The following is a 25,208-nucleotide window of genomic DNA, read 5'->3' on the forward strand; positions in this document are numbered from 1 at the left end:
CCGCGGGCCCCAGCGCTTTGGAGATCATGCTGTTAATGGGGCAGGTTCTAGCCATGGAACGCCGATTTTGGGCCCGGGAAACAAGCACAGACTGGTGGGACTGCATAGTGTTGCAGGTGTGGGACGATTCCCAGTGGCTCCGAAACTTTGACATGCGTAAGAGCACTTTCATGGAACTTTGTGACTTGCTTTCCCCTGCCCTGAAGCACCAGAATACCAAGATGAGAGCAGCCCTCACAGTAGAGAAGCGAGTGGCGATAGCCCTCTGGAAGTTTGCAACGCCAGACAGCTACCGGTCAGTCGGGAATCAATTTGGAGTGGACAAATCTACTGTGGGGGCTGCTGTGATGCAAGTAGCCAAAGCAATCACTGAGCTGCTGCTACCAAAGGTAGTGACTCAGGGAAATGTGCAGGTCATAGTGGATGGCTTTGCTGCAATGGGATTCCCTAACTGTGGTGGGGCGATAGATGGAACCCATATCCCTATCTTGGCACCGGAGCACCAGGGCAGCCAGTACGTAAACCGCAAGGGGTACTTTTCAATGGTGCTGCAAGCACTGGTGGATCACAAGGGACGTTTCACCAACATCAACGTGGGATGGCTGGGAAGGGTTCATGACGCTCGCGTTTTCAGGCTGCAGCAAGGGATTTACTTCCCAGACCAGAAAATAACAGTTGGGGATGTTGAAATGCCTTTCCTTGGGGACCCAGCCTACCCCTTAATGCCATGGCTCATGAAGCCGTACACAGGCAGCCTGGACAGTAGTCAGGAGCTGTTCAACTACAAGCTGAGCAAGTGCAGAATGGTGGTAGAATGTGCATTTGGACTTTTAAAAGGACGCAGGTGCATGTTACTGACTCGCTCAGACCTCAGCCAAACCAATATCCCCATTGTTATTGCTGCTTACTGTATGCTCCACAATCTCTGTGAGAGTAAGGGGGAGACGTTTATGGCGGGGTGGGAGGCTGAGGCAAATCACCTGGCCACTGATTACGCACAGCCAGACACCAGGGTGATTAGAAGAGCACACCAGGAAGCGGTGTGCATCAGAGAATCTTTGAAAACCAGTTTCATTATGGGTCAGGGTACGGTGTGACTGTTGTGTTTGTTTCTCCTTGATGAACCCCCACCCCTTGATTGACTCATTCCCTGTAAGCAACCCACCCTCCCCTTTGATGACAGCTTGCTTTCTAAGGAAATAAAGTCACTATCATTTAAAAATCATGTATTCTTTATTAACTGATAATAAAAGGAGGGAGAGAACTGACAAGGTAGCCCAGGTGGGGTTTGGGAAGAGGATAGGAGGGAAGGAAAAGGCCACTTCAGAAGTTCAAAATAATGACAGCCTTTTGGTTGGGCTGTCCACTGGGGTGGAGTAGGTGGGTGCACGGAGCCTCCCCACCCCCCACCCCGCGTTCTTACACGTCTGGGTGAGGAGGCTATGGAACTTGGGGAGATGGGAGGGCGGTTATACAGGGGCTGTAGCAGCACTCTGTGATCCTGCTGCCGTTCCTGAAGCTCCACTAGATGCCAGAGCATGTCAGTTTGATTACGCAGCAGCCCCAGCGTTGCATCATGCCTCCTCTGATCTTCCTGCCACCACCTCTCATCTCGAGCGTCCCTCCTGTCCTCACGTTCATTGGCATCTTTCCTGTACTTTGATACCACGTCCTTCCACTCATTCAGATGAGCTCTTTCATTGAGGGTCGATTCCATGACTTCAGAGAACATTTCGCCTCGCGTCCTTTTTTTCCACCTCCTTAACTGAGATAGCCTTTGGGACGGAGGAGGGAGGCTTGAAAAATTTGCAGCTGCGGGAGAGAGGGTGGGAAGGAAAAAAAGGGAGAGAAGTATTTAAAAAGATACATTTTACAGAACAATGCTTATACTCTTTCTCGGTGAACAACACTATTCACATTACATAGCACATGTGATTTCAGTACAAGGTCGCATTTTGCATCTTAATATTGAGTGCCTGCGGCTTTGGTGTTAGAGATCTCACAGAAACAGGTCCGGGCAACAGAATTCGCCTTGCATGCGGCCATGGTAAGCCATTGTCTTTCGGCTTCTGCAGCCTTCATATATCCAGCGCCCTCCTTTCCCACATACCAAGCAAAGCCCGTTGAGTGCTGCGGCTTTCCTGTTAACGTGCAGCAGCAGAAACCAAACTAACCCCCACCCCATCCAGTTATCTGGTATGATCGCTTTACCCCTCTCCCCACCACGTGGCAGGTATCAGGGAAGATCCCTGCTAGCCACCCCCCACCGCATGGCTGGTATCAGGGAAGATCCCTGCTAGCCAAACACGAAAAAGCTCAGCACCAATACCCCTCCCCTCCGCTTGGCTAACTGCAGGGAAGGAGTTCTTTTCAGCCTCTGTCCATCATGGCTTTGGAGATTTTTTTCAAATGTTTTGGCATTCCGTCTTTTGGAACATAGTTCTGCTAGCACAGAATCCTCTCCCCATATAGCGATCAGATCCAGTACCTCCCGTACAGTCCATGCTGGTGCTCTTTTTTGATTCTCAGACTGCATGGTTACCTGTGCTGATGAGCTCTGCATTGTCACCTGTGCTGATCAGCTCTCCACGCTGGGCAAACAGGAAATGAAATTCAAAAGTTCGTGGGGCTTTTCCTGTCTACCTAGCCAGTGCATCCGAGTTCAGATTGCTGTCCAGAGCGGTCACAATGGTGCACTGTGGGATAGCTCCTGGAAGCCAATACCGTTGAATTGCGGCCACACTAACCCTAATTCGAAATGGCAATACCGATTTCAGTGCTACTCCCCTCGTCGGGGAGGAGTACAGATATCGATATTAAGAGCCCTTTATACCGAAATAAAGGGCTTCGTTGTGTGGACGGGTGCAGGGTTAATTTGGTTTAACGCTGCTAAATTCGAGATAAACTCGTAGTGTAGACCAGGCCTTAGATGGGATCACACTCAGAGTGGCTAGTCATTGTTCACATTGCAACAGCTACACTTTTATTTTTAGCACAGTAGCTTGATCAGAGTTAGGATGAGTATGTCTCCTCTCCTGGAATTTACACCTTCCAGCTCCACTGTAGACATATCTGTTATTATGTGCTTGTACAATACCTTCAAAAGGCAAGCCTGGGAACTTAATTTCATAACTCTGCTAGCAGGGGCGGCTCTACAAATTTGGCCGCCCCAAGCAATCATGCCCGGGAGGCGCCCCCGAGCCGCGGGAGCAGCGGACCTCCCGCGGGCATGACTGCGGAGGGTCCGCTGGTCGCGCGGCTCGGCTGGACCTCCCGCAGCTGCGGGTGGTTCGCTGGTCCAGCGGCTCCGGTTGAGCTGCCGCAGGCATGCCTGCGGGAGGTCCAGCCGAGCCGCGGGACCAGCGAACCGTCCGCAGTCATGCCTGCGGGAGGTCCACTGGAGCCGCCGGCCAAGCGTCCCCTCCGCAGTCATGCCTGCGGCAGGTCCGCTGCTCCCAGGGCTCCGGTGGACCTCCCGCAGGCATGACTGCGGCAGGTCCGCCGGCCCAGCCTGCCGCCCCCCCGGGAAAGGGCCGCCCCAGGCGGGTGCTTGCCCCGCTGGGCTCTGGAGCCGGCCCTGTCTGCTAGACACTAAAACCATGGACTCAGAGACATTGGTTTTATGGCACATTACAACAATTTGTAACACACCGCTAACCCTTAACTGCCCACTTCATTTTAAGCAATCTTCTACAGTAGATGTGAACCCCTTATGCTTAACAATCTGTTCCAACTTGTATTTAGCTGAGATATTTTTGTTACCTTCCCCTGACTTGAAGAAGAGCTCTGTAAAGCTCAGAAACTTGTCCCAGACCAAAAACTTTGGTCCAGTAAAAGATATTACCTCATCTATCTTGTCTCTCTCATATCCTGGGACAAACACGGCTACCACAACACAGCAAAGCATCCTTCAAATACGAATGGCTTAAATACCCTACTGCCACCAAACAAATACCTTACTATAGTTGCAATTGTGTAGTTAGTTTAGTTAGTTAGTGTATGTCTACACTTCAATAAAACTCCTGCACCTGGCCCATATCAGCTGACATGGGCTTGGGCTGGTGAGCTATAAATTTGCAGTGTAGGCATCTAGGCTCAGGCTGGAACCCGTGCTCTGTGACCCTTCGGGAGCGGGGGAGGAGAGGGGAGGGAGGAAGAGTCTCCGAGCCCAGGCTCCAGCCCAACCCTGGATGTCTACACTGCAATTTTATAGTCCCACAAGCCCGAGTCAGCTGACATGGGCCAGCCATGGGTTTTTTATTACAATTTACAGTGTAGATATACCCTTAGTTTAGTTAGTTAAATGCTATTACTGATTTATTTTCAAACGTATGTAAATCTTAATATTCTTGTTGGGGGGGCGGGGGGTATCCCATGTAGAATTTCATCCACAGGTGTTATGACAGTTGAACTACAACCTAGTATGTCTGGAAAAATGTGTGCAACACACAATAAGGTAAGTTTTGTATCTTGAGAAACTTATTTGGCTAAAATATGGCGGTGTTACATCTTAGATTCTTATGGTGAAATTCTGACCCCATTGATATTGATGGGAGTTTTACAGCTGAGTTCAGCGGGGCTAGGATTTCATCTTTAGGCTATAAACGCCAATTCATGTGGCTCCAGTTAACTAAAGTAAGGGTATATCTTCCAAAGGTTTCTGGTTGCTGCCTAAGTAGGGCTGCAGAAGAGGGAGGGTTCACAGCAGGGTGCTGGTGAGAAAGTGTTCAAGACAGGGGAAAAGTGATGATGTGTCCTTGACATTGAGGAAGCCGTAGAGAGAGGTAGAGTTGCCCCTATATTTAGATGAAGTTGCTGGCCCCCATTAGCATCAATGCCTCCATTCAGACTCCTCAAGTCCTGAGGACAAAGGCCCATTTTTGGAAAGCTTAAAAGTTCCTCAAGGCTTCAGAAGCTAAGCTCCTGTGGAACTTTTAAGCTTTTGGAGTGGAGCTCCTCATAATTCAAATCACTGATTATCCAAATAGTTCAAATGTGCTTTTAGACAGTTGGAATCAACTTATATAACTGAACTATTTTTTAATAATAAAAAGATATTAAACATTTTAGGCTTAAGACTTGTCTTTTAATGATAAAAAAGCATAAACACATTTATACACTGCAGTTTGTATTGCAACAGATATATATTTTGACTCATATATCAAATTAATTTACCCTGTTTGTACATATGCATATATGTAATTCTGTGCTAAAATCCATCATGGCTCAGCCTGACCTTTTTTCATTGGTTAACTTTATGTAAATTAATTATGTATATAGTAGATGTACATTAATTATGTATATGGTAGTATATGCAAAAATATAGATATTGTAATACAGGAGGGCCAGGGAGCAGTGGTCAAAGCCAGGGAAATATATAAGCCCTAGGCTAATTAAAGCGTGGTTCCTTGTAGACGAGGGAGGGTTGCCACAAGTTAATTGGAGCACCTGTAGTCAATTAAGGCCCTGTCAGGAACCTAATAAAACCCCCTGCTTCAGGCAGTCAGAGGACTAGGGCTAGGGCGTGGGAGTGGGCGTGGGCGTGTGTTGTGAGATCTCAAAAACCAGAGAACCAAAGTAAGAGAGATTCTGCCCTGTAGGGCAGGAAGACTCCCTCCCCCAGTGTCTAAGAACCGAGGGTAACCCCACCCAAGGGGGAAGAGGGTAAGAAACCCAGAGGGGTTGAGAGGGGCCGGGACTCAGAGCGAGGAGCAAACCTAGACCCCTCCCCCGCTTCCCTCCTCTACCACCTTCCCGGGCCACTAGTGGGGCCTTCGGCACCCAAGAGCAGGGGCAAAGGGTGGCATCTTAGGCCCCCAAGTAAAGCACAGGACCCACCATATGAACATTGGCCATATTGTCACAATATAGATCTGTATGTAATATAATGTATTTCTTTTCAGCTAACTCATTTTTTTGTTGGCTGTCCTCCATCAAGGCATATTGTCATTCACAGGCAAGTTTTAATTATCTTATTATTTCTGGTTTATTTCATTTTAAAACAGAAGTATTATTGTTAGCCTATTATGCCTCAGTTATCCCATTTGTAAAATGTTTTACTTTATATTGGTTTTATACATAATTAAAAGAGAAAAATACCTCTCCCATGCTGTGTACACCTTTTAAAAAAAATGTACATGACAAAATACATAGATTCAGCGTATCTCTCCTTAGCACTCAAAAAACCCTAAACACAAACCCCAAAATAAAAAAAATAGCTTTAAAATACACATTATCCCTTAATATACCAACTCTCAGTCACCTCCTCCTCCTACAGAAGAATTAAAAATAGATGAACCTTGTAGCATAAACAGAAGCTCAATAAATGTTAAGTTCCATAGTCAAGGGGCTCTAATGAAAAAACAGCCCAGCTATGCTGGCCACAGTGTGGACATCTCCACCAAGGCACCAGTCTCTGACACCGGTGGGAGCAGCACCACTCTTGTCACTGGACAGAGATTCATCATCTTCCAAGTCTGAGATTGGGTTTTACTTCTCCCATCCAAGGAGCTGCTCTTGCCAGTCTTCTAGGCATTTCCAGTTGTCCATGGTCCCAGGCACAGGAGTACCATCAAGTGATTGGCCAGGAGCTCACTGGGGGGCAGCAGGAGCAGAGCCAGAGGCTGCACCTGCCCCAGGTAGACCACCTGGGCACTCCAGCACCCCCATAACTCACCACAATTGATCTGGAGCACGGAGTCCTCGGGCCAGAAGCAAGTGCGCATGGTTCTCCCCGTGTGGGCTGGACTGGCTGCTCCACCCTGCAGGGTGTGCATGGCTGGTGCAGGGGGCAGTGCAGCAGGGGGCTGTAACAGCTGCTTCCTCAGGGACCCAGGGATGAAGTGAAGTGCTGAGCCAGCCTCTTACTTCCAGCCTTGGTGCTCTGTGTGCATCCCACACATAGGGCTGTGCCACCAGCTGAGGCCCCACCTGGCAGCAGCCCAGGCTCTCCCTCTTTCTTTCTTCCCACTCCAGTCTCGCACTTAGCTTCATCTTCTCCTGCCTGGTGAGTCTGGGGGAAAGGGGCCTGTTCTGCTGGGTCTCTGGGGTCCTTAAATGGCCAAGCTCCCACTGATGCAGCCCCTTCTTGGGGCTCATTGGGCAGCTTAGATGAGTCTGTCTGGCACGCTGTGGGCCTGTAGAGAGCTCACAGTCTGCCCAGACTGAGCTGGGCTGCTACCTTTTATATGCTGCCTCCCTGCTGAGCATTCCCAGCAGGGTCAGAGGGGTGGGACTTCCTCAACCCACAAAGCAGAGTTAACCCTCTCAGGGCTGGTGCGAGGTAGGTACACCCCGTCACAGGGCTCCAACTGGACCCTGGGATACAGACCAGACCCCCTTGTCCTACTGGCACCTCTGGATCTGGGCTCCCCCAGATTCCATAGTGAGTGCCTCAGTGGGAGGGGACTGTGGCCGTGTAACGGGTCGGACTCACCCCCACGGCGCCTCCTGCTGGTGACTCCAGGAATTAGCTCTGTCCAGCGCTGGAGCGCCCTCTGCAGGCTGGTGATCTGCATGTCTTCAGGCCCCCGTGTCCCGCCTTGGACCCGGTGCCCTTTTACATGGAGGCTGCTCCCTAGCAGTAACCCCGTTCTCTCTGGGTTTCCCCTGCCCAGGGAACCCTCACCCTCTATCCCCACCTTGCCTCAGTGTATGGCTACTGCCAGTCATTGTCTAGCCCCACACTCTGGGGCAGACTGCAGTATCAGCCTACTCATCACAGGCAAGGAGGGTTTGGACCTGCTGCCTTGGCCTACCCCTGGGCTGCCCTTTGCAACCCCCAGTACCTGTTGGCCCTTTGCTAGGCCGCAGCCTGGGGCTTTCTAGGCTGGAGCTCCCCAGCTCCTCAGCCTTTCCCCAGCCCTGCTTCACCCTAGGTACCTTGCCTATAGCCCCTGCAGCCAGGCCCTTCTTCCTCTTCAGGAAGAGGAGGACTGTCTTGGCTTCTAGCTTCCCTGGCCTTCTTATAAGGCCCTGTTCAGTTTGGGGCATGGCCTCACCTGCAGCCACTCCCTCAATCAGCCCAGCCTAGAGCAGCAGCTCTCAAGCCCTGCCAGGCTGCTTTTAAACCCCTCAGGGCAGGAGCAGGGTTCCACTCTGCTACAGGCCCCTAAAGCTCTGGGGAGGGATGTGCTTTGCTGCAGGAGCCCCTCCTCCATTCAGTGTGTCTATGAGCCATAAAGGGGTTGGGGCATGGTGCTATCAGTGCTCTGTCTCCATTCAGCACCTCAGCCATGGTCAAGCTGTGATGAAGACATGGAGGAGATCAAGCTGGCTGCCCAGGCTTGGGGGCATTGGGTCACTGGGGGAAGCATTGAGGGCAACTTTGCCCACTATGCCATTTTCCCTAAGTTACAATTTGGAATTGCAAACCAGCAAGCACTGCTGGGCAGGTATGATTGTAACATGTGGGACTCCATGCAGAAAGTGAAGGACTTGCTCCCACAAGAGGCCAGGCATGAGTTCTCTCTAGTGGACGAGGGAGAATCAGCGGCGAAGGCCTCTTTACAATCTGCTTTGGATGCAGCTGACTCAGCAGCCAGGACCATGGTTTCGGCAGTTGCCATGCACAGGAGTTCATGGTTATAGTCTTTGGGACCTCCCTCAGGAGGTCCAGCTGACACTTCATGACTTGCCTTTCGAAGGAGCTTCACTTTTTTTGGAACAGACTGATGCGAAGCTTCAGGGTCTAAAAGACTCAACCCTTCTGGTACTCCACCCTGATTGGGCCATCAGGATCTGCAAAGGAAGAAAATCAGGGGGTTTAGGCATAGGCCACCCCCCTTCTACTTGAATGTTAATGTCTGCCCCACCCAGGAATCCAAGGTGTTCTAAGCGGGCGTTTTGATGGGACACTCGAGAATGCCATACCAGCTCCCATGATGCTAGACCCTGTTTCTTCTTTATTTGCAAACCACCTTTCCTGTAGTCCCAAGGTATCACCACGGGCTGTTGTGTGTTGAGCACCGTGGATGTGGGATATGCCCTCCGGTTTATTTCTACCCTTCCTTTCCACCCTCCCTCCCTGTCCCTCCTCAGGGACCTCTCTCACAAAGAACTGCTGGTCCAAGCGGTTCAATCTCTCCTTTAGGTGGGACCTATGGAAGAGGTTCCACAGAATTTAAGAGGGAAGGGGTTGTACTCCTGTTATTTCCTAATCCCATAAGTCAAGAGAGGGCTCAGACCATGTAATGGGTTGGGATTCACCCCTGCGGCGCCTCCTGCTGGTGACTCTGGGAATTAGCTCTTTCCAGTGGAGCGCCTCCTCCTGGTGGTGTCCCGTCCGTCGTTCTGTCCTCTGTTGTTGTCTCTGGACCCACGTTGCTGCGTGCTCGGCGGCGTCCTCTTCGAGGCCACTGCCCTCTGGCAGTGCCCCTTAGTCCATCTGCACCCCCTTCCGGGGGTCGGTGCTCAATAGTCCCACACCTCAGTCACTATGTTCAACCGCCCTTTGAGTCCAATCTCTTTTGTCAGGGATCTGGCGTAGCAAGATGGCCACTCCCTACGGCCAATGGCTGGGTGCACTGCAAGGAGTGAAGGGGGGGGGGGACCCAGGCCCGCCCTCTACTCTGGGTCCCGGCCCAGGGACCCTCTGGCGTCAGCCTCGCTGTCCTTCTCTCCCCTTCGGCTGTCTGTTTCCCTGGGCCGCTTCCCCTACGGCCCCTTGCACCCGCTAGGCCCTTCCCTTCAGGGTCTGCAGCCTGGCAGGCTACGGGTTCAAGCTCCCTAGCCTCCCTGAGCCTGGCCAGCGCTGCGCTGCGCTGCGCTGTCCACGGTGCTAGTCTCCTCCCTTGGAGACTGACCTTCCCCTGTCAAAGGCCTGGGACAGACTGACTGCTCCAGCTCTGGGCAGCCTTTATATATGTCTGAGCCTGGCCCTGATTGGCTGTCTCCAAACTGGGCCCTAATTGGCTCTCAGTAAGCCCTTCTTTGATTAGCTCCCTGTCTGCGCAGGCGCCCTGGCCTGCCGCAGCCCACTCTCACAGGGAGTGGGGCAATCCACCCCACTACAGACCAATTTTAGACCCATCTCAAGAAAATAAAGTTCCTCATGATCACGCTGGCATCCCTTATCCCCTCACTGGATCCCATAAACTGGTATGCCACCCTCAATTTAAGAGATGCTTATTTTCACGTGTTGATATACCAAGTCCACAGAAGGTTCCTCAGATATGTAGTGAACAACTCAAATTACCAATATATGATGGCATACAATTACAAAATGTATGGTGGCATAACTTCTGAGGTTGGTCTCAATGGTCGGTCTAGGGATCAGGTAGTGTCCAACATTCAACTCATCCAATCAACGTTCAAGGCCCTAGGCCTTCTGATAAATGCATAAAAGTCTACCCTCACTCCACTGCAGAGGACAGAGTTCACTGGGTGGTGCTCAACTCTACCTATTCCAGAGGTGCGATTCCAATCAATCAGATCCCTAACAACACACCTCAAAGGACATCCAATTACAACAGCCTGAAATTAATTGTATGAGGCTTTTAGATCACATGGTCTTGTGCACATACATGGTACCACATGCAAGGCTGCACCTCAGACCCTTCCAGACATGGCTGGCTTCCATGTACTCGCCAACATGCCACCTTGTACTCTCGGGTACCTCCACAGGTTCTTGTCTCTCTAAATTGGTGGTTGGATCCGCTTACAGTTTGTGTAGGAGTCCCCTTTAAGCACCCTCAACCATCAATGACCATGGTCTCAGATGCATCAGTGCTAGGGTGGGGAGCTCACGTGAGCTCCCCATAGAACTCAAGGCCTTTGGTCTTTGGTGGAAATATCAGTCCACATCAATGTTAGGGATCTCAAAGCAGTTGGCCTTGCCTGTCAGGCCTTTCTGCCCCACTTTATGGGCAGAAACGTGTTTGTTCTCACAGACAACACTGTAGCCATGTTTTATCTCAACAGGCCAGGAAGAGCTTGCTCTTCCCTCCTTTGTCAAGAAGCAATACAGCTATGGCAGTTTTACATAGCCAATCAGTCTTGAGGCCTCTTACCTTCCAGGAACGCAAAACTGGCAGATTACCTCAGCAGGTCTTTCTCCAGTCACCACGAGTGGTCCCTTCACCTGGATGTGGTGAGAGATGTTTTCCAGCAGTGGGGGACTCCCTAGATAGACCTATTTGCAAACAAGTACAACAGAAAGTGTCACCAGTTGTGCTCCCTAAGAAGCCACAGTTCAAGTAATATTATAGATGCCTTTTTAATACCTTGGATGGGACATCTTTACTATTCTTTACCTCCTAGTCCACTCATGCAGAGGGTGCTGCTAAAGATCAAACAGGACCAGGACCAGATTATTCTGATGGACCCTATATGGCCCTGCCAACACTGGTTCTCTGCTAGGCATCTCAGTGGCAACTCCAATCCCACTTCTGTTGCATCCAGACCTGATCTCCCAGGCCCACAGTCAGCTGCTCCACCCAAACCTGAGCCTCCTTCATCTAATGGCTGGAAGCTCCATAGCTAAATCTCAGAGAGCAGGCTTTCTCAGAGCAAGTTTGTCAGGTCCTACTTGGTAGTAGAAAGCCCTCTGCCAGCCCTCCTTTCTTGAAGTGGAAGCAGTTCTCTGTTTGGGCATCCCAATGTGGAGTCTCACCCATACATTCATCCATACAAGATATATTTGAATATTTATGGCACCTGAATCAGCAAGGCGTAGCAATCTCCTCTGTCAGGTTCACCTTGCAGGGGTATCAGCTTTCCACCGTTGGGTCAATTTTTTCAGATCACCTGTCTGTCCAATTCCTCAAAGCCCTAGAAAGGTTATACAGTACCCTCGAGTAAGAACCTGTTCCCCCTGGGACCTGAACCTGGTCTAATCAATGGGGCCACTGCTTGAACCTTTGGCAATGTGCTCCTTGTTATATCGCTCCTGGAAAGTGGCTTTCTAAGTCACCATCACTTCAGCCAGAAGGGTCTTGGAACTCCATGCCTTCCCAACAGAACCTCCGTACACAGTCTTCATTAAGGGTAAGGTGTATTTACGTCCTCACCCCCGTTTTCTCCCAGAAGTGGTTTCACAATTTCATAGCAATCAGGCAATCTACCTACCTGTCTTCTATCCAAAGCCTCATGCAAATAGGAATGAACATCTTTACTCATTGGATGGATGAACCCTAGCTTTCTACATAGAAAGAACTAAACCATTCTGAAGGTCCACTCAACTGTTCATAGGTGTATCTGACAGGATGAAGGGTCTCACAATCTCTTCATAGATAATTTCATCCTGGATTACTTCATGTATTCACACTTGTTAGGATCAGGCAGGTCAGCGTTTCACTACCAACTAACCTGACTGTTCATTCCACAAGGTCATAAGCATCCCCAGCAGCATTCCTAGTGCAGATTCCTATTCAGGACATTTGTAAAGCAGCAACCTGGTCATAGGTGCACACATTCTCCTTCCATTATGCCATCACTCAGCATTCCGGAGATTATGACAATTTGGCCGAGCTGTTCTGCAGTCTGTGTGTCCATGAACTCCAATCCCTCCACCTATTCAACTGCTTGGGAGTCACATAGAGTGGAATGCACATGTGCAATCACTCAAAGAAGAAAAAACAGTTACTAACCTTCCATAACTGTTCTTCTTTGAGATGCACTGAACATGTCCATTCCATGACCTGTCCCTCTGCCCCCTCTACACTGGAGTTTTCCAGAAAGAAGGAACTGAGGGGATGTAGGGTCGGCTGGACGCTTTATACTGGTGCTGTTGGCATGCACTGGCAGGGGGCACTCTGACGGGTTCCATTAAGGGAAAAATTTCCTGTGATTGTGCTTGGAGAGCACACATACCTAAATGGAATGTATATGTGCAACATTTCTCGAAGAACAACAATAACCAATTTTTATCACTGAAATGGGTGCTCAATGCAGATGAGAAGTTGGATCCATGAAACTTTGCCCTGCACAGCTTCAGCTCCAGAGTAGATTAGAGCAGTACTAGGGCTGCTCTAACATATGCCAGCTGGCAAAGGCCCCCCAAGGCAGACCACAGTGGCATTCCAGCCTCATCCCTTTTCCCCCATTTGGCAAATGGAAAGTGGAATAAGAACCAGTTATGCTATGCTGACTCTATGTCAGTTGAGAGCTTCTCTCTGCTAAGGGAATTCACATTAGCCAGATGTGGCCAGTGTATGCCCATTTGCACTGCCAGAGTGGTGAAAAAGGGGCCAGATTGAGAGAGAGAGAATCTAGCCCATAATTAATGTATCAAAGCATTTGAGAAAGTTTTGGTGAATACAGGTCAAAATATAGACCAAATATTGGACAGTGATAATTCTCAGACAATACTAGCATGATGTGTTCAGTCATTTACATTTTCATGCACTACTTTAGTAACAAATAAAAACCCTTAAATTATACTGATCATCTGTTTTATTTCCACAGACCTTCAGATATAACCTGTATCAAACATAATTTTACTACTTACAAAATACCTGGGTAAGAAACTTGCTTTATTAAATGACCATAAAAAGAAATATAGGGCCTTTTAGATATATGTTATATATGAAAATGCAGGGAGCCACATTATTTATATATATATTGTGGGAAAATTAGAATATTTCAATATTTATGTATTTAATCTCAATTTTATTTTCTTTCTCAGCATAGCAATGCAATACCAATTACTTTAAACAAATTAGTATTCTAAATATTTGTAAGGAGACATTCTCAACTTGAAACCTAGTCAAAAGAAAGAAAGAAAGGAAAATCTAGCTAAAAGTAGTTTACTACACCTGTCCTTTAGTCTCCATCACAAGTTTTGTGTTTGATCCAATCACATCATCAGGGCCAGTGCAACCATTTAGGCGACCTAGGCGGTTGCCTAGGGCACTAGGATTTGGGGGGCGGCATTTTCTTCAGCAGCGACCGCAGCGGCTGGATCTTCGGCCGCCCCGATCGCCGCCGGCATTTAGGCGAAGGGAGCTGGGGCAGGGGAGCGCGGGGAGGGCCTCCTGCAGCAAGTAAGCGGGGTGGGGGGGCGGCACGCAGGGGAACTCCCCGCCCCAGCTCACCCCTGTCCCGCCTCCTCCCCGAGCATGCCGTGGCTGTTTCACTTCTCCCGCCTCCCAGGCTTGCAGCACCTAAGCTGATTGGCGTCGCAAGCCTGGGAGGCAGGAGAAGTGAAGCAGCGACAGCGTGCTCGGGGAGGAGGCGGGGCAGGGGTGAGCTGCACATCATCCAATTTTTTAAAAATGTTTTTCTCTCCAATGTTGCTGTCTGAAATATCCACACAAACAAGGGAAACAACTAAGGGTCTAATCCTTCACCCATAGAAGTTAATGGGAGTTCTGTCATTGGATTTCAATGGTAACATGATCAACCCTCAAATGACTATACAGTGAAAGTGACTGTACACAAGGAGTGAAACCATGGCCCACTGAAGTCAATAGCAAAACTCCCATTGAATTCAATGGGGCCAGGAGAGCACCCAAATGCTCAAAGAGAAGAAACTTGGGAGGAAAAAGAGCTATTTTAGTTACTGGTTATGAGTAATGCTTATAACAGTAGTTGCTTACAGATTGTCAGATGCAAGTGCTATTTTTAAGTTGATGTCTCTTTAAGATGTCTAATGATATACATTACAACTGGCAGAGTTTACAACTTTATAGCAGGGGGATTTGGAAAAGCTTGTTTTGCATGTTTTTAAACTATGAAGAAAAATTGCATGCTCAGTTTTAAATCTGCCTAATTAAATAATCCAATATATTTTATACCAGAAAAGAGGGGAATATGGTTTTAAAAGGTGTAAAACCAACAATAAGTTTTTCCTTACACTAGGGAATATCTGTGGGATCCAACAACTGAAGACCTGGTAAGAGAGTTATAGGGTTTTATTTTAGTTGATGTGAGTGTGCATGTGTAATGCCGACAGACGGACAGGCTTCAGCGAGGGACCTTTGGAGCTTAGTGCATGAGTCTCTACAGCATGAGCTAAAAGCCAACTGCCTGTTAGCTAAGGCTGTAGAACAGACTCATTTTATCTTTCTCTCTAAATGGTCTCAGTGCCATTAGATGAGACACAAGACCACACCCAGAAGGTGTGTGGCTTACACATGCAAAGAAGAAATATAGAGAAATATACAAGATATTACCACAACTTTTCTCTTTTAGGTGGTAAATTATGATTGGGATAAGTATGGCTGCCTAATGGATCTTCATTATGCAATACCTTTTCATCCTGATATTGCCTTGTAAGTATAAAGCTGAAATATTGTGTGGCAAGAGGATTCCTTCCCACAAAGCTGCATAGTTCTCTGAAGCTGTAATGGCTACTCCAGCTGAATGGCAAGCGTAACAATAGCCAGCCCAGTGCTGGAGGAAGGAATATCCACACTGCAGAAGATCCTTTGGTCCCACCCATGATGCTGCATTCTATTTGCCCACAGTGCACTGTTGTGTAGGGAGTCCTCAGAGCAAAGCCTCTGGACCAGGGGTGGGCAAACTTTTTGGCCTGAGGGCCACATTGGGGTTCTGAAACTGTATGGAGGGCCTGGTAAAGAAGGCTGTGCCTCCTCAAACAGCCTGGCTCCTGCCCCCTATCAGCCCCCTCCCACTTCCCGCCCCCTGACTGCCCCCCTCAGAACCCTCCAAACCATCCAACCCTCCTGCTCCTTGTCCCCTGAGTGCCCTCCCAGGACTCCAACCCCCTGTGTTCCCTGTCCCCTGACTGCCCCAACCTCTATCCACACCCCCATCCCCTAACAGCCCCCCCCCAGGACACCCACGCCTATACAATCGCCCCCTGTCCCCTGACTGCCCCCTGGGAGACTCTGCCCCTTATCCAACCCCCTCACCCCCTTACCATGCTACTCAGAGCACCAGGACTGGCAGCCGTGCCGCCCAGCCGGAGCCAGCCACACTGCCATGCTGCCCAGCAGGAGCTCGCAGCCCTGCCCAGAGCACTGGTGGCATGGCGAGCTGAGGCTGTAGGGAAGGGGGGGACAGCAGGGGAGGGGCCAGGGGCTAGCCTCCCTGGCTGGGAGCTCAAGGGCCAGGCAGGATGGTCCCGCGGGCCAGATGTGGCCCGCAGGCCGTAGTTTGCCCACCTCTGCTCTGGGCTGTACATTCCCTGCTTATCCTTTACTCCTTTTGCACAGCAGCACTGCACTGTCCATGTTTCCCACCAGGGCCATGGAGTGAGAGGTATTTGCCCATTTATATGTTTTTACTGAAGCATTATATTATACCTGTATTGTTTATAGATACGATGGCAGCACATTTGTTAAAACAGTTGAGGCAAATTTTATATTATGGGAGGTTCATGGCAGAAGTGACTACAGCTACAACTCATCTATGAAGCAGGTAAGGCATCTTTTTATTTAGATTATATTTGTCATTATATATTGTGTGCAGTTTAGGGTGACCAGATGTCCCGATTTTATAGGGACAGTCCTGATTTGGGGGGCTTTTTCTTATATAAGCACCTATAACCCCCGACCCCTATATTTTACACTTGCTATCTGGTCACCCTAGTGCAGTTGAGTAAAGCTTGTTTTTATACATGTTCAATCCTCTTCAGTCTGAATCACCCTGTTTGAATGGAGGTATTGTATAGTAGTTGCAGTTTTCATTACTTGTAACTTTCAGCATTTAATTTATTGATTTTGACTGCAGACACTGTTCAAAACTGAACACATGAATAAAAATCAAGAGGTAATTAAAGAAAAGAAAAAAGAATTATGTGCATGGTAGTATGGTTCAGGAAGTGAATCTTCAAAACCATCTTGAAGTTTTAGTCTGCCCTCTGTGGGGAAATGGGAATATAGGACTATCCATATAGAATCACAGAAATGTAAGGTTGAGAAGCTCTTAAGAGATCATCTAGTCCTTCCTGCTATGTATACCTAGACCATACCTGACAGATGTTTATATAGCCTGTTCTTAAAAAGAGATCATTGCAATCTCTGAAGTCAAATTCCGCCCTCAGTAATACCCATGCAATCCTATGGAAGGCAATTTCTATATAACTGAAAGCAGCATAGGCGCCGATTCCATGTGTAACCCCTTTGGGGTCTAGAGAGCATGGCCCCTTTAAATCTTTTTCCCAAATGGGGAGGGGGAGAGTAAGAAAAAGGAGGGAAACTCCAGGGGGCAGGGCTGGAGCTGGAGGGAGAGAGAGGAGAAGCAGCATGGCTGGCCCTGGAGAAGGAAGCAGAGAGAACCTGCTGGAGGCCTGAGGAGGACAAGCCCAATTGGGGACAGCCCAGGACAGGAGCCAGGAGAAGTCCTGTGCCGAGGGGAATCGCCCGAGAAGGACAGGCCGGAGCTGGACCCAGTATCACGGCTGCCCGGAGCTGCCTGGGGCTGTGAGTACTGGGGCTTGTGACTCTGCACTGGGAATAAGGAGGGAGGCTGTTAGATAGTTAAGTGGGGAGGTGGCCGCTCTGTGGGGCTTTGCTGAGAGCGGCAGAAGAGGCACCGGAGGGGTTTGCTGGGGAGAGTTCACTGGCGCTGAAGACAACCAGGAGCACCCAAGACTCACCACCGGACTGGAACTTTGCTCAGGCCTCCTGAACACTGTGTACAGACACATTGCTCGGTATCTGCCCTGTCAGATTGTGCTACCACTGGGTCCGTGGGGCCTTGGTTTGGATGCAGCCCTGTTTTACTGCTCCCCCTATATTTCCCCTTGTTGTTTTTCTCCTCCCAGCCCTCTGTAAATAAATATCTCCCTTTGTTATATCCATTGTACTTTTCCTGTGGGTGTGTGTGTTTCACTCTGGGGGGTTTGGAACAGGTGCCCCTGGGGTGGAAGGGATTTCTCCTGCTGCATTCCTGCGCGCGCTGTCTCTTGGCCAGAGCTGCCTGCAGAGCAGACTCCATCTTGGCCACGAGGGTGCTAAAGTTACACTTGGTGGCCCGTACGGGGACTTTGCAGTACACACACACACATACCCACACCCCTACGTTGCGCACCCTGGGTTTTTTCTTCACAGAGAAAAGAAACTCCTGAGTGACTTTCATCTCAGTAAAAAAAAAAAAAAATGGAGAGAGGATTATTAGAAGACCTGTGCCGAGGGGCACGAATCCCAGTAACCAAAGCTGTGCTGGTGGCGGGGTTCCCAGAAGAGATGGAACCAAATGAGATTGAGGAGAGCCTAGATGCAGCTGAAATACTGGGGAGGGTAAAGGTCCACACTCGTATTTACAACCGCAAAGTGAAGGGCATGGTAGCACTATGTACTCACTCCAAGGAAGCAGATCTTGACAGAGTGCCCAAAGAGGTGAAAGTAGAAGGTATCCCCTGGACAATTCTCGGGGCAGAGCAGTCCCCTCCTAGTGTGCCTGAGTCACTTGAGGTGGATTCTTTAGCACAGAAATTGCAAGCTCTGATGGTAGATGAGAAGCGGACAAGAGAAGAATTAATTTTAGCATTAGGAGGGGCTCCAACACCTGCAGCACCCAGCCTGGTGGGATGGGCCAAAGAGCTGGGAAATGCTCTCAAAGATGCATTGAAGCCGGTGCATGAAAATGCTCCATACAAGCGATTACGTTCATTCTCGGGGGTGTCACCTGTACCCTCAGGGGAGGATGATTATGAAACATGGAGGGATTTTACGGTGCCACTTGTCCAAGAGTGGGAATGCTCTGATGCTGAGAAGCGGAAACGGGTGCTTGAGAGTCTGAGGGGACCTGCCATGCGAATTATCCGAGCCCTGAAAGACTCACAACCAGCTGCCACAGTGCAAGACTATTTAACCGCTCTTGAGAGTGTCTACGGTGCTACTGATAGCAGTGAAGACCTGTATTATCGTTTCCGCCATACCTATCAGGAGCCCCACGAACGATTGTCTGATTTCATCAGGAGACTAGAGGATTTGCTACAGCAGGTAGTGCGGAAGGAGGGCATCCCCACCAAGCGCATTGATTTCGCTAGGTTGGACCAAATCCTCCGGGGCACCCGACAAGATGGGTTGATGTTGTGGAAACTGCAGCTGAGGGAGCGGGCCCAAAACCCACCCCCATTCCACAAGCTCATTCGAGAGATACGTGAGGAGGAGGAGCGATTGTTGCAAGCGGATGCAGTGTTGCAGCCGAAGATGGCAGGGAGTCACACCACCACAGTGCTTGGAGAGATGGAAGATGCCCCATCAGTGGCAGCAGCACTGAGAGATTTGACCCGAGAAGTGGCCATGATGAAAGCTCAGGGACATACTGTGCCATCCTCAAGAGAGGAGAGTAGCAGAAGGGGTGATAGCCAGCGTGAAGGTTTCTGTTATAACTGTGGAAGAGATGGTCACTATGCCTTCGACTGTCAAAACAAGACAGATCATGCAAGGGTATCTCAGAGATTGCAGCAGACCATTAGGAGGCTTCAGGGAAACACCAACAGGGCTTGGGGAAGGAGCAACCCAAGACCCTGAAATTCCAAGGCTCCCCAGAAAAAACCACAAACAGAGGCTACCCACGTGGGCTGATAGGCCCCCAAGCTATAGTACCTGTTCGTATAGAAGGACGATTGTGTGAGGCATTGCTGGACAGTGGATCACAGGTCACCATACTTTATGAATCTTACTACCGAGAACACCTGCAGCACTTGCCCCTGCGTCCCCTGTCTGGCCTGACAGTCTGGGGAATTGGCTGTGACTCCTGCCCCTATCGGGGATATATCCTGTTAAATGTTCAGTTCCCAAAGAATGTTGCGGGGGTAAACCAGGAAATAGAAACTTTGGCACTGGTCTGCCCAGATCCAAAGGGAAGAAAGTATGCACCTTTAATCCTAGGGACAAATGCAAACCTGTTCCAGAGGTTGGCGTGGAAATGCCATGAGATGGCAGGGAACAACTATCTGCAGGAGCTGCCAATGCATGCGTTATGTAAAGCTGCATACCAGCGAGCCAGGGGGCCCCCATCCCAAGAGAAGACCAAGGCTAGGCCTTTTGGGAGGGATAGTTTCCAGTTTGGGGATTCCCCCATTCCTGCTGAGTGGAAGGACCGCCTGTGTGAGAAGTTAATCAAGAGGAAGGCTGTTTTCTCTATGCACGAATGGGATGTTGGGTGTGCACATGATGTGGAGCACCATATCCAAATGCAGGATGGTCGGCCTTTTCGAGAGAGGTCGAGACGATTAGCCCCCGCTGATATTGAAGATGTGAGGCAGCACCTACAGGAACTGGTTCAAGCAGGTATCATTGAGGAATCCAGGAGCCCCTACGCATCGCCGATCGTCGTAGTACGAAAGAAAAGTGGAAAGGTGCGCATGTGCATCGACTATCGCACTCTGAACCAGCGAACGATCCCTGACCAATACACAATGCCCCGGGTGGATGACGCTTTGGATAGCTTGAATGGTAGCTGCTGGTTCTCTGTCCTTGACCTCTGCAGTGGATACTATCAAGTGCCCATGGCACCCGAGGACCGGGAGAAGACAGCATTCATCTGCCCTTTAGGATTTTACCAATTTAATCACATGCCTCAAGGAGTATCTGGAGCTCCAGCCACATTTCAGCGACTCATGGAGCGGGTGGTAGGAGACATGCACCTGTTGGAGTGTCTGGTATACCTGGATGACATTATAGTGTTCGGGCGCACTTTAGAAGAACACGAGACTCGGCTGTGCAAAGTCCTGGATCGTTTGGAACAGGCTGGCCTCAAGTTATCCTTAGACAAGTGCATCTTCTGCCAGACATCCGTGCGGTATGTGGGACACATAGTGTCTGCAGATGGTATAGCTACAGACCCAGAGAAGGTGAAGGCGGTAACTACCTGGCCGAGGCCCACAACTCTCAAGGAATTAAGGTCATTTCTGGGATTCTGTGGCTATTACCGCAAGTTTATCAAGAATTTTTTGCACATCGTACATGCACTTACAGAGCTCACCAACGGATACCCCCTCCCCCCAAATAAGAAGAAGGGGAACTCACCTCGCCATAAATACTTCAATGTGGGTGCACCTTTTGGAAAACGGTGGACTGCTGAGTGTGAAGAAGCTTTCCATAAAATCATTCAACAGCTCACGCAAACACCTGTTTTGGTGTACGCTGATCCCACCCAGCCGTATGAACTTCATGTTGATGCAAGCTACACTGGTTTAGGCGCTGTCCTTTATCAAGAGCGTGAGGGCAAACTCCGACCGGTAGCATTTGCAAGTCGAGGTCTCACACCGCCTGAGAGAAACTACCCTGCACATCAAGTGGAGTTCCTGGCATTGAAATGGGCCATCACAGAGAGGTTCCATGACTACCTCTATGGGGCCAAGTTCACTGTAAAAACTGATAATAACCCTTTGACATACATCAAGACAACAGCAAAATTATCCGTAGCAGGACACCGGTGGTTAGCGGCACTCTCTGCCTATGATTTCACTCTGCAGTATCGACCCGGTCGAACAAACATGGATGCAGATGCCTTGTCTCGGCAACCTCACTCTAAGGATTTATTACTCAATGATCAGATGAATGTGGGGACCTCTGAACTGAGAGCTTTATGCCAACGGGTATCCATTGTGGAGGAAAAATCCACAGCCAATGGAGAACGGGCAATTGACTGTCTGGGTGCACCACCAGAAGCCATACCCATAGCCTACTCAAGTTTTATTAGAGTACAGGACCCACAGCTGCCCAAACTAAAGGATCGAGAGGTAGAGTATGCCCAGCGAGCTGATCCACGGATGAAGGACATCCTTTATGCATTGGAAAGGGGAAAAGATCCCAGGGCTATTCGACCGAGTCACCCAGAGGAGGCCCTTTTGCTGAAAGAATGGGATCGCTTATTGGTTCGGGATGGACGACTTTACCGAGGGCAGAAGCATCCTCAGAGGCCTCACCATAAGCAGTTGGTTCTACCGCAGAAGTACCGGCAAGGCGTGCTAGAGGCCTGCCACGATCGAATGGGGCATCTGGGAATCGAGCGGTTGGAGGCCCTAGTTAAGGCAAGATTCTATTGGCCCCGAATGGGGCCTGACATCGCCCACCATATTCGCACCTGCACCAGATGTATCCAACGAAAGACTCTGCCTAAGCAGGCAGCTCCTCTTGTCAGCATCACAAGTTCTGCACCCATGGAGCTTGTCTTTATGGACTTTCTGTCATTAGCCCCTGACCGCCGGGGTACTGCAAATATCTTGGTGGTCACTGACTATTTTACTCGTTATGCCCAGGCTTATCCCACCAAAGATCAAAAAGCTTCCACGGTTGCCAAGATCCTGTGGGAAAAGTTCTTCGTCCACTATGGGTTGCCCGCCCGACTACACTCAGATCAGGGACGGGATTTTGAAAGTCGATTAATAAAAGAACTTTGTAAGATCATGGGAATAAAAAAATCACGCACCACCCCTTATCATCCCCAAGGGGATCCACTACCAGAACGATTCAACCGCACACTACTGAACATGCTGGGAACTCTGGAGCCTCAGCAGAAAAAATACTGGAGCCAGCACGTAGAGCATTTGGTTCATGCATATAACTGCACTCGACACGATGCAACTGGGTTCACACCCTACATGTTAATGTTCGGTCGAGAGGCCCGGTTGCCGATCGATCTCTGTTTTGAAGTGTCTTCAGATGGGGCACTCCCAAAAACATACTTGGGGTATGTGGCGCGCTTAAGAGATCAACTGAAAGAGGCATATCGAATAGCGACGCAAGCAGCTGGTCACCAGAATCAAAAGAATAAAACCCGATATGATCAGCGAGTGAGGCAACAGGAGATTCGGGTTGGTGACTGAGTTTTGGCCCGAAATCTCGGCCTACAGGGAAAACACAAAATTGCAGATCGTTGGGAGTCACACCCGTACATTATAGAGAAGAAACTTGGGGATCTACCAGTGTATCGCATACGCCCTGAGGGCAGCCGCGGCCCCACCAAAACTCTCCACCGGAATCATCTGTTACCTATAGGACAAGTATTGTTTCCCTGTGAGGATGTTTCCACAGATTCTGAGACTCCCGGACCTGCAAGTCGGACACGGTCCCAACGACGGAAATATACCCGTCCTCTGCAAACACCCAGCTCCTCGGAGAGTGAGGATGAAATAGGGTTTGGTGAACATCCAGTTGGGAATGACCTGACCCTAATGGATCCTTTTGTTGTCACGCAAAGAGATGGTGAAGGGGAAGACCCCACACTGAGCATTCCCGAGGCCTCACTGTCCCAAGCTGTGGAGACCCCCCAAGAACATGATGAGGAAGGCTCAGTGCAGGCAGAGAACCCTGTACCCCAAACAGCCACTTTAAACCCAGATGCACTTGAATTTGTACCTCAGGGACCCATCATCTTGCCTCCATGTCCAGTGGTGTCACCTCAGCCAACATCCGACAGCCAGCCTAGACGTTCCTCTAGGGAAGGGAAGCCCAGGTGTGTGCTGACGTATGATCGTTTAGGGGAACCCAGTGACCTACAGCTTCCTGGGGTGCCACGGGGGGCGAGCTGCGTCATGGGAAACCTGTTCCACCCCTCGGGGTCCTGTGGGATGGATGATGGGAATGTTTCTGACGAATGGGGGCCCTGGGTCTCCTGCTGGGGATCCATGGCTTAAAGTTGCCTACCTTGATGGGGACATCAAGGATTATTTCTTTTGGGGGGGGAGAGTGTAACCCCTTTGGGGTCTAGAGAGCATGGCCCCTTTAAATCTTTTTCCCAAAGGGGGAGGGGGAGAGTAAGAAAAAGGAGGGAAACTCCAGGGGGCAGGGCTGGAGCTGGAGGGAGAGAGAGGAGAAGCAGCATGGCTGGCCCTGGAGAAGGAAGCAGAGAGAACCTGCTGGAGGCCTGAGGAGGACAAGCCCGATCGGGGACAGCCCAGGACAGGAGCCAGGAGAAGTCCTGTGCCGAGGGGAATCGCCCGAGAAGGACAGGCCGGAGCTGGACCCAGTATCACGGCTTCCCGGAGCTGCCTGGGGCTGTGAGTACTGGGGCTTGTGACTCTGCACTGGGAATAAGGAGGGAGGCTGTTAGATAGTTAAGTGGGGAGGTGGCCGCTCTGTGGGGCTTTGCTGAGAGCGGCAGAAGAGGCACCGGAGGGGTTTGCTGGGGAGAGTTCACGGGCGCTGAAGACAACCAGGAGCACCCAAGACTCACCACCGGACTGGAACTTTGCTCAGGCCTCCTGAACACTGTGTACAGACACATTGCTCGGTATCTGCCCTGTCAGACTGTGCTACCACTGGGTCCGTGGGGCCTTGGTTTGGATGCAGCCCTGTTTTACTGCTCCCCCTATATTTCCCCTTGTTGTTTTTCTCCTCCCAGCCCTCTGTAAATAAATATCTCCCTTTGTTATATCCATTGTACTTTTCCTGTGGGTGTGTGTGTTTCACTCTGGGGGGTTTGGAACAGGTGCCCCTGGGGTGGAAGGGATTTCTCCTGCTGCATTCCTGCGCGCGCTGTCTCTTGGCCAGAGCTGCCTGCAGAGCAGACTCCATCTTGGCCACGAGGGCGCTAAAGTTACACGTAGGTACTCCCGGGCTGGAGCACCCACAGGGGAAAAAAACTCTGCACCCACTGGCAGCCAAACTTCCCACCCTCCCACCCCAGCTCACCTCTGCCTCCTCCCCTGAGCGTGCCGCATTCCCGCTTCTCCTCCCGGTGCTTAACAAGCTGGGGGAGGGGGGAGGAGCAGGAATGTGGTGCGGTCAGAGGAGAAGGCAGGGAAGAGGTCGGGGTGGAGATTTGGGGAAGGGGTTGGAATGAGGGTGGGGCGGGGCAGGAGGGGGCAGGGCAGGGGTGGAGTCGGGGTGGGGGCGGGAGGGGTCAAGCACCCACTGGCACCTGGAGAATTTGCCGCCTATGGAAAACAGAATATAGCCTTTCATTTTTAAGCAGAGTGACATGCTCCCCAGGACACTGAAAGCCAGATCATGCTGTGAAAGTAATGTGTGGAAGGCTAGGAAATGGAATTATTGCTAGACTAGGCCAGAATTTGGCAAAAATAGGGATGAGCCTTAGCTGAATTGATGCGTCACAGTTTGGAAGATGGAAATGGCTGGCAATAGAAAAGCCATGGCTTGTGTGGCATAGCTGCTCAATACATCATCATCCCTACCCCTGCAGGAAGATACTAAAGCAAGACTGTACTAACATTGGGTTTGATTAAAACAATAATGGAAATCAATCATTGACTTCAATGGCTTTGGTTCAGGCCTCTTACCTGAATTACTTCTTGCTGAATCTTCATCCATAGTATGGGATTGTGGGAGCTCAGGACGGCAGACTGGATTCCTCTGTCAACAGTTCATAAAAGAGCCCTAATGTTA

At 50.1% G+C, this 25,208-nt stretch overlaps 1 protein-coding gene across 1 annotated transcript in view; it reads left to right on the top strand.

Moving 5' to 3' along the window:
* Window positions 1-25,208, top strand: part of CATSPERE (catsper channel auxiliary subunit epsilon) — a 51,183-nt gene that overhangs the window by 15,608 nt on the left and 10,367 nt on the right. The window contains exons 9-14 of the mRNA XM_045010323.1: window positions 4,381-4,456; window positions 5,904-5,956; window positions 13,405-13,458; window positions 14,800-14,833; window positions 15,133-15,212; window positions 16,224-16,323. Coding sequence (XP_044866258.1) covers window positions 4,381-4,456; window positions 5,904-5,956; window positions 13,405-13,458; window positions 14,800-14,833; window positions 15,133-15,212; window positions 16,224-16,323 — 397 coding nt within the window. The remainder of the gene's footprint in view (window positions 1-4,380; window positions 4,457-5,903; window positions 5,957-13,404; window positions 13,459-14,799; window positions 14,834-15,132; window positions 15,213-16,223; window positions 16,324-25,208) is intronic.

The sequence above is a fragment of the Mauremys mutica genome, chromosome 3 (genome assembly GCF_020497125.1).
Source record: "Mauremys mutica isolate MM-2020 ecotype Southern chromosome 3, ASM2049712v1, whole genome shotgun sequence".
NCBI lineage: Eukaryota > Metazoa > Chordata > Testudines > Geoemydidae > Mauremys > Mauremys mutica.